The sequence below is a fragment of the Vicia villosa genome, unplaced genomic scaffold, assembly GCF_029867415.1.
Source record: "Vicia villosa cultivar HV-30 ecotype Madison, WI unplaced genomic scaffold, Vvil1.0 ctg.002028F_1_1, whole genome shotgun sequence".
In the NCBI taxonomy this organism is placed as follows: Eukaryota; Viridiplantae; Streptophyta; class Magnoliopsida; order Fabales; family Fabaceae; genus Vicia; species Vicia villosa.
Window position 1 is genome coordinate 367537 of NW_026705817.1, and position 15572 is coordinate 383108.

General features: G+C 34.4%; 1 protein-coding gene across 1 annotated transcript; it reads right to left on the minus strand.

Moving 5' to 3' along the window:
• Nucleotides 1–932: 932 nt before the first annotated feature.
• Nucleotides 933–1955, minus strand: LOC131637552 (protein PHLOEM PROTEIN 2-LIKE A9-like). Its single transcript, XM_058908153.1, has 3 exons — nt 1796–1955; nt 1625–1710; nt 933–1498 (listed from the first exon to the last, which is right to left on the minus strand). The coding sequence occupies exons 1-3, from the start codon at nt 1850–1852 to the stop codon at nt 1129–1131; spliced, it is 513 nt and encodes a 170-aa protein (XP_058764136.1). The 5' UTR covers nt 1853–1955; the 3' UTR covers nt 933–1128.
• Nucleotides 1956–15572: the final 13617 nt, after the last annotated feature.

The following is a 15572-nucleotide window of genomic DNA, read 5'->3' on the forward strand; positions in this document are numbered from 1 at the left end:
AGCTTATGCATGAGGATCACACCTTCCATCTGCTGATTCCATAATAGACAGTAGTTATCTTGCAGTTTGATAGAAAGCTCGTGACCAAATAATAGAGTGGAAGAAGGGCTTCCAACAACCGAAGCTATATCATGTGAAAAAGCTCGATTCTTGGATAGTGGTGATGATTAATTAATTTTTGCAATTGATGAGCTTCAAGATGCAAGAACAAATGAAGGAGAAGAAACGAGTAGACTAACGGAAAGAAGGATTAAATGCGATTGATACCATGTTAGAAGTGTTAGATAATTTTGATGAGTTGAATCTTTGTTTCATTCTCATTCTTCATAGATTCAAAGCTTAGCTTTTTACACAATAATGAAGAACTACATATATAAAGTTAGTTGAAGTTGGTTGAGTTCTAACAAACTCAGAATTTGTTTGGGAGTTTGGAGGGGAGAGGAAGAGAGGGTTTCAATTATTTATTTATTTATTTTTAAATATAGAGAAATATTTAACTTTTATTGGATTTTTTTTGTATAGAATGATAAAATAATGCTTATCCTTAACATATTTTTAATTTTTAAAATACTATAACAACAAAAATTATATTTGAACAATTTGTCTAAATCCCCCAAAGTTCCAATACAATTTTTTATTTTCTCAAATTAAACAGATTTTGATTTTTGAATAAAAATAAATCATGCAAAACTCTCCCCACCTAAATCCTTCTATTTTATTCTACTCAATTCTTTATTTTTTCAAAATCCTCCCCTCCTCTGCCTTCACCTCCAAACTCAAAAAAAATCTAAATAATTCAACTAGTTATAAGTAACTCTAATAACCTTTCTAATAATAGAGTTTAAGCCTAACAAACCTCTTAAATTAATAATAATATACCAATATAGTAAAACAAAAATAGCAATAAATTGGATCCGGATGAGGCCTAGTAATGGATTTGAAATTGAAACAAACATTATATATTTGCCCAATAAGGACAAAGTTACAACATACAATAAAACTCACTCGTTTAATTTATTACATATATCAGGGTAGTAGTACTAGTAATCTCCTTTATTTTAGTATTCGTTCTCTTTTCAGAGACTCATATGACATAGATAAAACATGAACAAGTATTGATGAGTAGTTTTAAGAACTGATCATATCAACTTCTGCTTTCTTGATTATCAATCCACCTTTCCATTTTCCACTCCAAACTTCATACAATCCAAAATGAAGTTCCGGGTCTATTTCATCTTGATTAACAGTAATATCAAGCAGATCATTATCTGCTGGAATTGTTTTTGTTACATCATCACAAACTAATTCCACTACCTTATATTTATATGGCCCCTTTTTCCCAATTTTAGCCATGACAAGTACTGGTGTTTTATCCCAACCAAAACCGTTTTTGTTAACTTTCACCTCAAATTTCACCGTATAAGTTTTCCCTCGTTCTACACGTACTTTACCGGATACCTCCAACCATGACACTTGTATCAGTTCTGCATAGTTTTCGCTGAAATAAATAATAATAATAAAAATAATACATATCAATATAAGTTAGTTAACTTATAAATGTCCTTGAAATATCATATATAATAAATGTTGTACAAAAAAAATAGCATACAAACGGTTAACTTACGGTGTTAATCTCCAGTAGCGAAGATCACTCCCCCAGATAATGTTGAGTCCTTTCGCCTCTATGTCGTACCCACTGTTGGGCGGGCCCTGGACACACATATATATATTTATCATAAACATATAGTTTTTGCAAGAAATATAATATAATTGGCAAGAGAAAATGTATACTTACCGTTTTAGGCTTAATATAATCAGGGTTTGATGTCTGATGTGGCTTTTTGAAAGGCATTCTTAGAAATCTGAAAATGAAAAGCTGTTTTTTGTTCTTCTGATGAGCTCTTGTTCTATTTTGGTGTGCTTTATCTCAACGCAAGCTCTCTTATATAGAAGAAGGAAGAGAAATATAGATTATATAGGGAAATAAAAAAGAATATAGTTGTGTATGATGATAAGAAGGAAGGGAAAGCATAATGCAAGTTGAACACAAAAGGAATCAATCCATGAGCTTTTGTAAAGGTATTCCATTCTTTTTACAGCCGCGTGAATTAATACCATAAGTCAATAAATACATACAGTTTCCACTTGTCAAAATCAAAATACAGAATCAACTGAAGAGACAATGCAATGCAGCGTAAGTAATGGTTGTTGATCGTAAACAAAGTTGTCATGCATTTTCCTTCTAAAAACTTTTTTTTTAATTTAAATTTATTATCAAATCCGCAAACTTTTTGTAACCAACGTAAGATGGCCATGTGCGCCACTACTTGTTAGAGGAATATCACGAATCATTGAAGGAATGAACCCGATCCTGTCACAAGTTCACACTTATGTCCGCTCCTTTGATGAATAGGCCGAAAAGAATTATTAGAAAATTGTTCTGGCCGAAAGATCAATGATACTAATTTTATTTTTCACCGCAGGATTCGATTTATTGGACTATTTAATTTGGTTTGGGTGTCAATTTTGACATCAAGTGGTTCAAACTTCCTCCTGATCGGAGTTGCGGGAATCAAGTCGTGATCCTTCTTATCAAATCCAACGTCAATCACCACTGAACAAATTAATAATTTGTATAATAATTCTATTATTATTATTATTATTTATTTTATTTAAATAAATTAAGTGGACTTTGCCTTAAAAGTTTAGATTCTTTCAATATGAGTTAGTATTTAAAGTGTAATGGTAATTTAATGAAGTGCAAAAAGATTTAGAATCAATATTATGATTATTGATATTTTGTGTACTTTTTGGAATCTAACCGTGTTCACGCAAAACCTACTTGACTCTTTATGTTGGATAATTGTTGTTATTTAAGGAGGCGTTCTCTGTTGTAAAGATTCAAATCTTGCATCGTGAAGCTTGTTTTTAATTGTTATTGAGTCTTTGTGTTTTGGGTTGTAATACTCTATTTGTGAGTTATCTTTCTAAATTAGGAGAATAGAGTATTTGTGTTGTAATTGTATTTATCATTTCATTTACTTTTGTTATTTTACAAAAACTTGAGTGTTTGAGTGAAAGTGAGAGGGGCCTCAAATTTAGGGATAGCCTGTATCATAGTTCACAGGTAGTATTAGAAAAAGGGAATGTACTGGGAGAGTTTATATGATAATGACGTATATATTGACTACTAAGTGTGAATTTCCTTTCATTTAACTAATGCTTCTAAACGTAAGTGAATTTGCATCGAAGTAAGTTAACAATTACTTTGTGTTTTTTATTTTATGTATTTACTTTCTTTATTATAGATCTTAATTGTCATACACATTGTTCCAACATTGTGTTTGACATCTTGTCAATGATAGAACAAAATTTTAATTGGCATCAGAGAAAACACCCTATTCTGGTTGGGTGAGCTCTAGGGTTTTCTCTACATTCTGTTCCAGATGAACATTGCTAAAGAAGGATGATTAGTGGATCGATCGCCAATTCTTGATTGTATAGACTCTAATTATTTGAAGGTTCGTATGATTTTTCTTTGTTAAGTTTATCGACAATAAGACTTTGAAAGAAATCATAAATGGATGGACTAATCCAAAGGCAACAACTTAAGACAATAATGAATCATTGTAGCTTCAAAAGGATTGGTCAAATAAAGAAGATGAGGAAGCGCTTGGTAACTCATGTGCCCTTAATTCCATTTATAATGGAGTTGACAAGAATATCTTCATAATCATTAACACCTGCACATGTGCCAAAGAAGGTTAAAAAACTCTTGAAGTTGCTCATGAAGGCACATCCAAGGTTCGTATGTCAATACTTCAATGTGGAACTATGTGCTTGAAGGTTCAATCAAGAAGTGATCAAGGCTAAGCAAGTCATGTCTATCATGGTTTTGATGATGACAACCTGTGAATATGCAACTTGACTATAAGGAAAACAAGCTTTTTAAGTGGTTAAAGATACACAAGATAGTTTGTTCAAGCTCTTCCTTTGAATAAAGTCGAATAGTTAGGGTTTATTAATCACCATTTATATTCTTTTATGATGACATACAACTTGAAGATATATCAAACATCATTTCCATCAAGACTCAAGTAAGTGTGTATATCATTGGCGCATTCGGAAAAATCTTGAAGCCTTAGAGTATGAAAGAGAGGAAGTGTGAAAGCTCGTGTGATCGAGTCTGAGTGATTAGTGTTTTGTACACACACAAGGGCATTTTGGTAAAGTATTATGGATAAATCACATACTTGCCAAAATCCTTTTTAAAATCCTCTATTTATCAAAGAAAATGACTAAAAAATGTTTTAGATCCTAGCCAAGTGAATTGGGAACTGTCAGATATATTAGGACACATATTTTGAACTATCCAATTGATATGAGCATATTTTCAATCAATTGGATAAAATAAAACTTGATCCATAATTGATTGTGACAGTGTCTTAATGAAGGTTACCAACTCTGTTGGAGGTTTTGCCGGATAGGACGAGGTCTGACTTGGTCTTTTGGCAACCAGACAGAGGGTTGGGTTACTCAACCAATAGTGGTTATAACTTGTTGATTAAAGATTATGAAGGACCGGCATGGGTTAGCGACGCGAAACCAGTATTTAATTCTATTTGGAAATCAAATGTTCCTTATAGGATAAAAGCATTTGGGTGGCGGTGTTTGTGGAATAGACTACCTACAAAGTATCTTTTAGTTCGTAGAGGTATCCAATTATCGACCAACGATCAACTGTGTGTTTTTTGTTCTGTCGAGCCTAAAACTTTAGATCATATCTTGTTGGGCTGCTCTTTTACCAAGTTAGTTTGGAAAGATGTGTCATTATGGTGTGGTTTTTGTGTTGATTTGGGTGGTTTAGTTTGGAATAGCTTGAATCTTTGGAGAGTTTCTTGTAGGTCTGTTGGCGTGAAAAAAAGGACCGACTCTCTCCTGTGGCTGGCAGTGATGTGGGCATTTGGCGCCTTAGGAATGCTATCATTTTTAACGGTGCGAAGGTTTCTTTATCGGATTTAATTTGGGACATTAAATTGAAGGTTTGGAAGCGGCTTAGTAGTGGAAATATTTCTAATTCCTAGAGTAATTTCTACGAGCTGTGTAAAGATCCATTATTTTACCTCGGTTAAGTTTCAGTTGGCTAGGAATATTTCTTGTTGCCGAGCGTTGCTCGTGTCTCGTTTGTAAGCGGGTTCGAGTACCCCTAGTACTCGTTTAATTGATTTCCTTGCTTATCAAAAATAAAATGGACAATTATATTTGATTATTTAGGGCATCCAATAGATTGGCATGAGGACCTAATCAATTAGGCCATTATTTTTCCCATGGATCCTTTCCCTTTTTTGAACCAACATTTGGCTTATAAATAGTGGATTCTCCCTTCACTTCTTCACTTCTAGAATTTTTAGATGTATGCTAGAGTTCCATTTTTGAAACTCTGATACACAAATGCTAGAGTTCCAGTTTTTAAAACTTATCTCTGTAAATGGATATCGAAGGACCGATTAATGAACTTCCAGAGGTGATTTGATGATCTGGACAACTTCCTTTGACCTTGGTGATGCTAACTGTATTCTTAGAACACTTGCATATAGCCTAAATGTCTCTACCCGAATCAAAGTGCAAGAGCTTGAAGTGAAAATGGAGGATGATGATCAAACTTTTACAGATGCAATGTGAGTGTTTCTACATTGTCTATATGGTATAGGGAAGGTTTTTGTATGATTGGTTTGCACATAAAACACTTGGAACTCAAAAACTATAAGTTTATGGAATTTTGTAATTTCAAGTGAGGGAGTGAAGTTGAGATTTTTTGTGTGTTTGTTCAAGATGCAACGACCTCTATTTAAAGGGAGGATTTGTGATTTGTTGGGGAAAAATTAGACCAAATGGCTGTCCCAAATTCAAATTGTGTTACTTTGCTTCTTTGTGAAGAAATGTGAAAGTTATGGTTTCATTTTTATTTGCCATGCTTTAAACAGAACTTAGGGAGGCACTTATGAATATTAGATGTTTTCTTGTTGGATTTGAAGTGGGTGCAGAAGCAACGAGGTATGGGCTCAAGACAAAGTTTTGGGGATTAAAGCTTCTTTTCTAAAATGGCAATGGTGCCTTTAGTCTTGAAATGTAGTGATTCATTTGTAATGACCAAAACACTTGGACAATGCTTGACTAACTTGCGTTAACTTCTTGTTAAAGGGAGATTTGTAAGTTGTATGGTCTGTAACACAAAGATCTTCCAGATTTGCTTCAAGTTGCAACTTGGTTCTTCATGAAATAGACCTATAATTCAGGCAAGGATGCCCAACTTCATCTCTTTGATTCTCCTTGCTAACAAATTCTATGGAGGAGTTCTTTTAATTTTTGGAAAGCCCTAAACATCCTCTACAACTTTGGTGTTTGGAGTTTTCTCAAATTCTCAAGAGATTTTGATGGAAAATGGCCTCAAAGTTGGGCACTTTTTGGGATCAAATCTGTTTTGTAAATTTTTTCTAAGTGTTTGAAAAAGTTAACAACTTTATGGCTCCATAATAAAAAATATTTTCACTTTTTGGAGGTTCCTTCACAAGGACAGACTTGTAGATCATGACTTCCTATTCAATTCATCCTTTGGAGCACAAAAAATGGTTACTTATTGAAGAAGTTACGAGCTTTCCAAGTTGAGCATTAAACATGTAATTCCTTCATGAAAAAGTCAAAGCCCTAATGTTGACTTTTGAATATTTAGTTGATTTTCTTGATTAATATTGATCAAATGACTTTAATAACCATATATTCATGGTTTTGATCTTTAAAATTCCATGGTTGACCAAATTTCCCAAAAGTCAGAGTTGATCTTAGATAGTTGACTTTCTCCAAATGAATTGTATTCTTTCATGTATCAATTGAATCAAGATTATCTAGCCAAATGAATGATATGAATGGAATGTGATGAGGCATTGGAGATCCTTGACTCATGTTTTGAGCCATTATACCTTTCCTTGATCAAAGTAAACTTTATAGGGAATTAGGTCAAACCCTAATTGTGTACCAGATGAATTTGAAAGTTGCTTCTCTTGATTTGAACCACACTTGAGGTTTGGATATTGATGAGGGAAATCACTTGAGAATATGAGAAAGCTTGAGTCCCTTTGTGAGCCTCAAAACCCTAATACTCATGAGCTTCTTGATTAGTCGCCTACCTTGTGAAACAAGCAACAAGCAAACATAATCTTTTTGTATATTTTTGGTTAGTAAATGATGTATAAATGATTTTGAGCGATGATAATAACGATAATGATCATAACACTGTTTGAGATTTAATGCAAATGAGGTGGGATCTCTAGGTAAAAATTTCGAGTACAACCCAATGGAAAAGGAAAAAAATGTTATGTGTCAGTAGAGAAATGGTCCGATTTGGTATAAGTAAATCACGTCATCTTTAAGTCAGGAAAAGTTTCCAAGACCGATGGTTTTCGTGATCATCTAAGAATTTGGGCCAAAATTCTTACAACAACAATTATTCAAGAATATCCCTTGTGTACCTTGAAAATCTTGTAGAATGAAGATCAACAAAGGCAAACAAAGAATACATGGATCCCTTGATTACATCCATGCTGATCTTTGGGGGCCTGCAAGGTATCCATCATATTCACGAGCGAGGTATTTTCTTTCTATAGTAGATGATTATTCTAGAAAATTATGGGTATTCATCCAGAAGACTAAGGATGAAAGTTTTGAGAATTTTAAAAGTTGAAAGACTCTGGTCGAAAATCAAACTAGCAAAAAGGTCAAGAGGTTGAGAACCGATAATAGCCTTGAATTTTGCAATGAGGCGTTCTACAATTTTTGTGTTGCCTCTGGTATTACAAAGCATAGAACTATTGCAGGTACTCCACAACAAAATGGTTTGACAGAAAGGTTTAATCGAACTATTTTGGAGAGAGTTATATGCATGTTGATTAGTATTGGGTTAAATAGGTTGTTTTGGGCTAAGGCTGTTTCGACAACAACATATTTGATAAACAAATGTACTTCGACTACGTTAGATATGAAGACACCTAAAGAAGTTTGGTTGGGACATCCACCAGATCTCGACAAATTGAGAGTATTTGGCTGCGTAGCCTATACTCACATTAGGAAAGACAAGGTCGAACCTAAAGCTCTAAAATGCATGTTCATGGGATACCCTGAAGAATTCAAAGCTTATAGGTTATAGTACCTAGAGCAAAGTCACTATAAGAGTATCACCAATCGAGTTGTAGTTTTCAATGAAGCTGAAATGGCTTTTAGGAAAACTGATGATGTTGGTCGAAGTGCAGAAATATTTGACGAAGAACTGGAACAAGTAGAGATTCATGTTAAGGTGAAACATGTTGATACTAGATTGCATATCCCATATGAAGTCGAAGAAGAAGAAGAAGATGCTAAGGAAGTTGAGAAATTGTCGATGACTACCTATTGTTAAGAGATAGGTTGAGAAGAGTCATCAAGCCACCTCAGAGACTTAGGTATGCAAATCTTATAGCTTATGCCTTAATCTCTGCAAGTGAGGTTCTAGACGAAGAACCTAGAACTATAAGGAAGTTATGAGGATTCGAAATAAGACTGAATGGCTGAAGGACATGAATGATGATATGAAATCTCTTCATGATAATCACACCTGGGAACTAATCATGAAACCTGCTAGAGAAAGGTTAGTCAGTTGTAAATGGATTTTCAAAGTTAAGGAATGAATCGAAGGAGTGGTGTCGAAGAGATACAAGGCAAGGTTGGTTGCAAGGGGTTTCACTCAGAAAGAATGTGTCGACTTCAATGATGTGTTTTCTCCTGTTGTGAAGCATATGTCAATTCGAATGTTGTATTCCATGGTGGAACAATATAATCTTGAACCTGAACAAATGGATGTGAAGATTACTTTCTTGTATGGTGATCTAAATGAAAGGATCTCGATGAGAAAACCTGAAGGGTATGTCGAAAAGGGGAAGAAAGATTATACGTGAAAGACAAACATATCTTTATATGGACTGAAACAATCTCCTCGATAGTGGAATAGGAGATTCGACAAGTTCATGACACGCATAAGTTTCGTTAGAAGCCAGTTCAACCACTATTTTTACTTCTGATTTCTACCTGGTAATTCATTAGTTATTTTGTTGCTTTACATGGTGATGCGTCCGCAAACGCACGAATGTATCGAAGTAATATAAAAGATTGTCGAACCCACAAAGATCAATGTCAACCTACTGTAATCTATTGTTACTTTGTAAAGCTAAGGCTAATGAATGTTTGATTAAGGGGAAACTAAGAACTAAAATTGAAATAAAACAAAGATTAAGATAAATATAAGAGAAGAGAGACCCAAATGTGTATTTCGCGTACGTCAGAGACTCTGTAACTCGTTGGTTTATAAAAATGTAAAAAGAAATATTTAGTAGAAAATATTAGCTTAAAGACTAAACCTCACTCTCGTGGTTTTGAATAAAGTCACGCTCCTTAACCGTAGGATTTTTCTCTCGCTCGGCCACTTAAATTAAGGATCGCGTTTTGAAAACTAAACAAGTTCTAATTAATTCTAAAGCGCTCTCTCTGTGTTAAGGATTAATACCTAGTTTTTACTATCTGGTTCGACCCCCACGCTCTCGCAGTGCCGGTTTGAACCTTATTAGATATCGCACTCTCGTGACGAAATCGTGGTAGGTAACCTTTTACTCTCGTGACAAGGTTACCTAAATTAATATTAAAAACAAAAACAAAAAACATTATTTTATAATAATAATCCAACACAATAATTACCAAGTCCCGTCGGAGATGACGGTCCTCACATATTGGACTCAAAATAAAATAATTTAGCAAAAAATATCACTAGATGAAAATGCATTAAATATTACAATTGCAATTACGACAAACATGGAAATTAGAATAACAATAATAATTATAAAGCAATAAATATGAACGTGAAGAAGACAGAAATAAAGAAACTGAAATTTAACTTCAATTATGTCGGCAAGCTTTGATTCATGCGTTACATAAATTATAAGCCTAATACTAATGGTGTGTTAGTTCTTCAATGTGAGAAACTACCACTTTTACAAATGTAATTTTCTGCCTAAAATCTATGAACAGCGCTTCCGCGCATAAAAACTTGGATGCCTTGAAATGTGAATATTAGAACCCTTTTATAGTGAAAACTAGTGGAAGTTACTTTAAGCATCATGTGAGAAGCTGTAACACCCCATTTCTACCCAGTAATTATAACAAAAATCAGAGTATAAAAACTCCAATCATCACATGGGATATCACATTTACGATTTAAATCACAGCGGCATAAACGCCTTCAAAATAGATACATAAAACTTTTAAAACGAACAAACTCATAAGGGTTTATTTAGTCTTTAAAAATAATGATCAAGTTAATTATCACGCAGCAGATTCATCACTTTAAAGCTTCAAATAAAACATAGCATCTTGCTTCATCACAAAATAACTTCAAAAGTCACAAATCTTAACGAAACAACACCAAATATTCAGCAACGGAAACAAATTAACAAATAATAAAAAAGTATGCGTTTATCCCCCCGAATGCTACGTATCAGAGCGACAACCAACTCGAACTCATGACAACTAAGTCTTCACTCACAGCTATCACCTGCACGTTACCAGTATAAATGCAACGGCTAACAAGAAAATGGTGAGATATCTATTAATATAAATAAGATTATAATAAATAATATTTTAAAATTAGATCATAAAAATTACCACATCACGGTATATTTGTCACGATTCACTTCACATCATTATATTCAACAAAATAGTTAAATTCACAATACAAGTCACAACAAATCACAACAAATCACATAAATTCATAGTCATGTATTATGAGATGAGACTTTAACAAATGCACATGCATGTGGTACCCATGGCTCCAGCCCCCATTGCCAATTGCCAGTTGTTATACCCCAAAATTTGCCCGCATCTTTTTTCAGAAAGAAGGCAACAGACTTCTATCTAAAAATTAAGAGTTTCATATGATCTTGGATTTTATTTCCTGATTTTATGAACACTCGGTTTTTAGAATATTTCTTATACGGTATTTTGGTTCGATGTTGAATTTATTCTTACACAAACGCCAAGTATTGTTTATCATTTCACACACGTTGTTTATTTGAGATTTATTTACAGATAAATAGTACTGACGCAATTGGTACAGAATTAAATCTTTTTGCAGGCGCAGAGTCCGGGGATTCAGACTGTACTGGTAACAAGTAAATTATTATTAATTTTTGTTTCCCACTAATTTTTGTACTATATTCTATTATTTTCAAAATATTTTTCTTTCTCTTTCTTTCAAAATCAAATCTTAACTTTATTCTATACGTCTCTCTTTTCAAACCCTACCATACACTTTCTTTCAAATCCTACTACCACTCAAAATTTCCTTTTTTGTACGGAATCACTTCATTCCCCAACGTCTCTATCCTTCTTTTCACTCTATAAATACCTCTCATTTTTTTCATAAATTCTCACATCAAATTTCAACTCATCTCTCAAATTTCTACCTCATATTCATTTTCTCTTCTTCCCCGGCAAAAATGGCGAAATGGATGGATACGTGTTTTCTTATGGTCATCACCGTCGTGGTGGTAATCATGTCCTTTTTCTGTCTGCATAGTCCTGAAAAATGCGGACCTGGGTTGTTTACACTCCCAATCATCTTTATGTTATTATTTATAGCATGGTGTGGTGGTCGTTTTCTTTTACCTCCCCGTTTCACTTGGGAGGACGGCACGCTAAACCCTTCACGCGAAATTTGGAAGGAGAATGCGCCCGTGGTGGGATGAATTTTATTTCAGTTCTTCCTACGATATCACACGAACTTTCTTATTTGTCCTACGAGTAGGAAAGGGGAAAAAAGATCTCAACTAAACCCTAGGAGTTTGCTAAGTGTGGGGATTTCACCTAGACTAGAAATTCTGGAGTCCGGGAGGTCGGTTATACATAGGGAAGTGTTTAAACACCCTACATATCTGTAGTACTCTACAGGAACCTTCTCTGTGTCATTGTGATTGTGTTTATTGCTAATGATTGGGAAAGTTTCTCCTTTGTATTAGGAGAAGGAATTGAATTGATTAAAGAAAAGACAGACAGACAGACAAACTGACTATTTTTGGTATTTTATTAGCTCGCTGAGATTCCTTGTGAACCTCATGCTTACATATCCCTAGTGGAAGTCAGAGCTTAATGTAGTTCGGGGAACTAACTAGGGAAATTAATTGTTTTTGGTGCCTTGCTTAAAGCTCAAGGTTGAAGCTTGGAATTAAATCTCTGTTTACAGTAAAGAGACATGAAATCATCTCTACAGAGAGGTATTAGTACTATTCTACCACAAACATTTAAAGGAGTGACAGAATAACTGAATTCATTTCATTCAAGAGGGGGACCTTACTTGTGTATGTGCAAGTATACCAGTCAAATGCCTCTTAAATGAAAGAAAGATGCTCATCCAAATTAGGGAAAGTTACCACATGTCTGGGTTTTACTGCCAGCTCATGCCTTTCAAAATCCTAAATGGGAGACTTGATTAAAATTGAAATGAAATGTAATGTTTGTTTGAATGTGGTAGAGTAGTAAAAATATCTCTCTATAGAGATAAGCTATGTCTATCTACTGTATAAAAGATTTGACTTTAGCTGGCTTGTATGAGGCCCAAGCTTGAGGCTTTTTGATTGATTAATTAATATTATTGACTCTGGGAGATGACTCCACTGGGGATTAATTATAGGGTATTTTTGTGTTCTGTACAAAGCCCAGAATTGAGGCTAACTCTACTTAGGGAGACTCTATTTGTGTGCCTTGTACAAAGCCCAAGGTTGTGGCTAACTGCTGAGGATAATTGAATGAATGACTCTATTTTATGTGCCTTGTACAAAGCCCAAGGTTGTGGCTGACTCTAGCTAGGGAAAACATTATTTTCTGCCTTGTACAAAGCCCAAGGTTGTGGCAGACTCTTTTTTAAATGAATTGAGTATGGATGACTCTATGGGAAAAGATCCTAAGTGTTAGGAATCTTTGACACATGAAAGTATGGTTTATCTGCCTTGTACAAAGCCCAAGGTTGTGGCTACTGAGTGATGAAGAACTCACTGGGGAGACTCTATTATCTGCCTTGTACAATGCCCAAGGTTGAGGCTGACTGTTGACAGGGGAGTTTTATTGTTTGGGTGCCTTGTATGAAGCCCAAGGTTGAGGCTAACTGTTTTTGCTGGTTTTGACTCTACTGAGGAGATTTTATTTATTGAAAGACTGTTTTTTCCTTTGGAAGCTAACCCTTTCCAGGGATTTTGACTCAGCTGGAGAAATTGTCTATTAAAAGACTGGTTTTATCATGTTTTTTTTTGGAGGCTGACCCTTTCCAGGGGTTTTGACTCTTTTGGGGAAATTATCTCCTAAGAGAAATGAATCTTTATTTTTTTGACATTAATTATTAATTGACTTTGTAGGCTAACCCTTTCCAGGGGTTTTGTTGAAATGATGGATTGGTTTTAATTGACTTTGGAGGCTAACCCTTTCCAGGGATTTATTGAAATGAAAGAATGTGTGGAAGCTAACCCTTTCCAGGGATTTTGTTGAAATGACTGGCAGAAAGATTATCTAGTGGAGACTTCTTGTTTAAAGCCCAAGATGAAGGCTGACACATGCTGAGGAGAAAATAAACATAGATCCTAGACTCTGCTAAGGAAGATTGATGAAGATAAGGGTGACAGAGACAGTCCATGTCTCTCATTCCAAAAATGTACTCAATGTAGAATTGAGACAAACTTAGCTTGTTTAAAGTCTGGTTTAAATTGGAAGAAACTCACCAGGGCAGGCTAAAAGGTGACTAAAGACCTGTTCCTATGTTTATAAGAAACCTGATGGGTCCTTGTATACAAGCTCAAGAGGAAGCTGGAAATGCTTTTAAGAAGCCTGTGGGTCCTTGTACAAAGCCCAAGAGGAGGCTAATCGAGGGTCCTTGTTATAGCACAAGAGAAAGCTATGTGGTTTTGAACTTATTTTGGCTCTAAGCAAATGGGTAAGAGGTTTCACCGGGAATAATTCCTCTTTGGGTGGATGTGTCCTATTATTTGTATTCTAAGGTTTTTACCAAGATGTTTCACCGGGAATAATTCATCTTGGGGTTTTGAACTACAGATCTCTAATTAGGAAAGAGCCTTCACCGGGAAGACATTCTCAATCCTAGGCCATATTCCTATAATATATATATAGTTTAACTGTCCTAAGGTTCATACTCAAACGTAGTTCTAAACTAATATATGCACAGTTTATATATTTGACAGTAATTTAAATAAAGACTGTAAATTGAAAGCTTGTAAAGCCTAACCTGGATGGAGTGGAGGCCTTTGAAGAAGTATGTACAGAGCCTCAACAGTAATTTTGTTGTTTTGTTGATAACAGTTGAATATTTATTATAAACAGTTAATGGTTTTTGAAAACAGAAGAAGTGAAGATGGACAAAGGTCACATAGGTATCTGAAGAGTTTCACCGGGAATAATGCCCTTCAAATACCAGAAGAATGTTTTGAAAACAGAAAGAAGATTTTGAAAATACAGTTTTGAAAACAAGCTAAGAAGAGAAGGTTTTTGGGACTTACACTCTATTAGAGGCCCAGTACTTTACAGTACTGGTGTAAAAGCAATTTTGAAAATGATTTGTGATTTTTGAATGATTACTGTTGTGAAAACAGTTGATTATTGATTTGAAATGATTACTGTTATGAAAACAGTTTAAGAGTTTTAGGCTTACCTCGAAGAATGAGAAATTGGATTTCTGAGTTTGAAGTGTTACCTTGATCCTCAAATGATATGCTTGGAATAAATTGGGATCTCAACAGTTATTAAGCATCCACACCAGGAGAAGAGAAATGTCGGATAATCTCACAGCTTACAGCATTTCATGATCTTCCAGTGATTGTTTATGGACTCCTACAGCAAATGGAAGACCAAACAAACAGACAAATCCAAAAGACAACAGAGAAATAATCTCTAAGTCTTGGATGAAGTGAGAAAATTCCAATAATATGTGCAACAGTAATCAAAATAGAAATTTAAATGATTAACCACACAAAAATTATATGAAAATATCAAATTCAAAAGAAATTAATCTAATAAAGATATTTTTTTGTGATTTTTCATGGAATAGGAAAATAATTAGAAACATAAATATAAGTATGTATCTAATATATATTTTTTGGCATTTTTAATAAGGATTAGAAAATTAAAACTAAATCCTATATTAAATTAAAATACTAAGTTTTATTTATAATAATCTTTTAAAGAGATAATAATAATAAAAACTAGTAATTGAATGGGCCAGGAGGTGTTTAAGAACACATGGGGGTGCAGCCCATAATGGAATAATAAGCTGACTAAAAGAAAAATGGACCGGACCGGGTCGGGTCAGATAGAACCCGGATCCGGTCGACTCTAGTAAACAAGTGGGTTGGAGAGAAACCCTAAAACTTGAAAGAAAAGAGGCAGCATTTATCCTCTTCCTTGTTTTCACGATTCTGGGAAAACAAACTTAGAGAAAA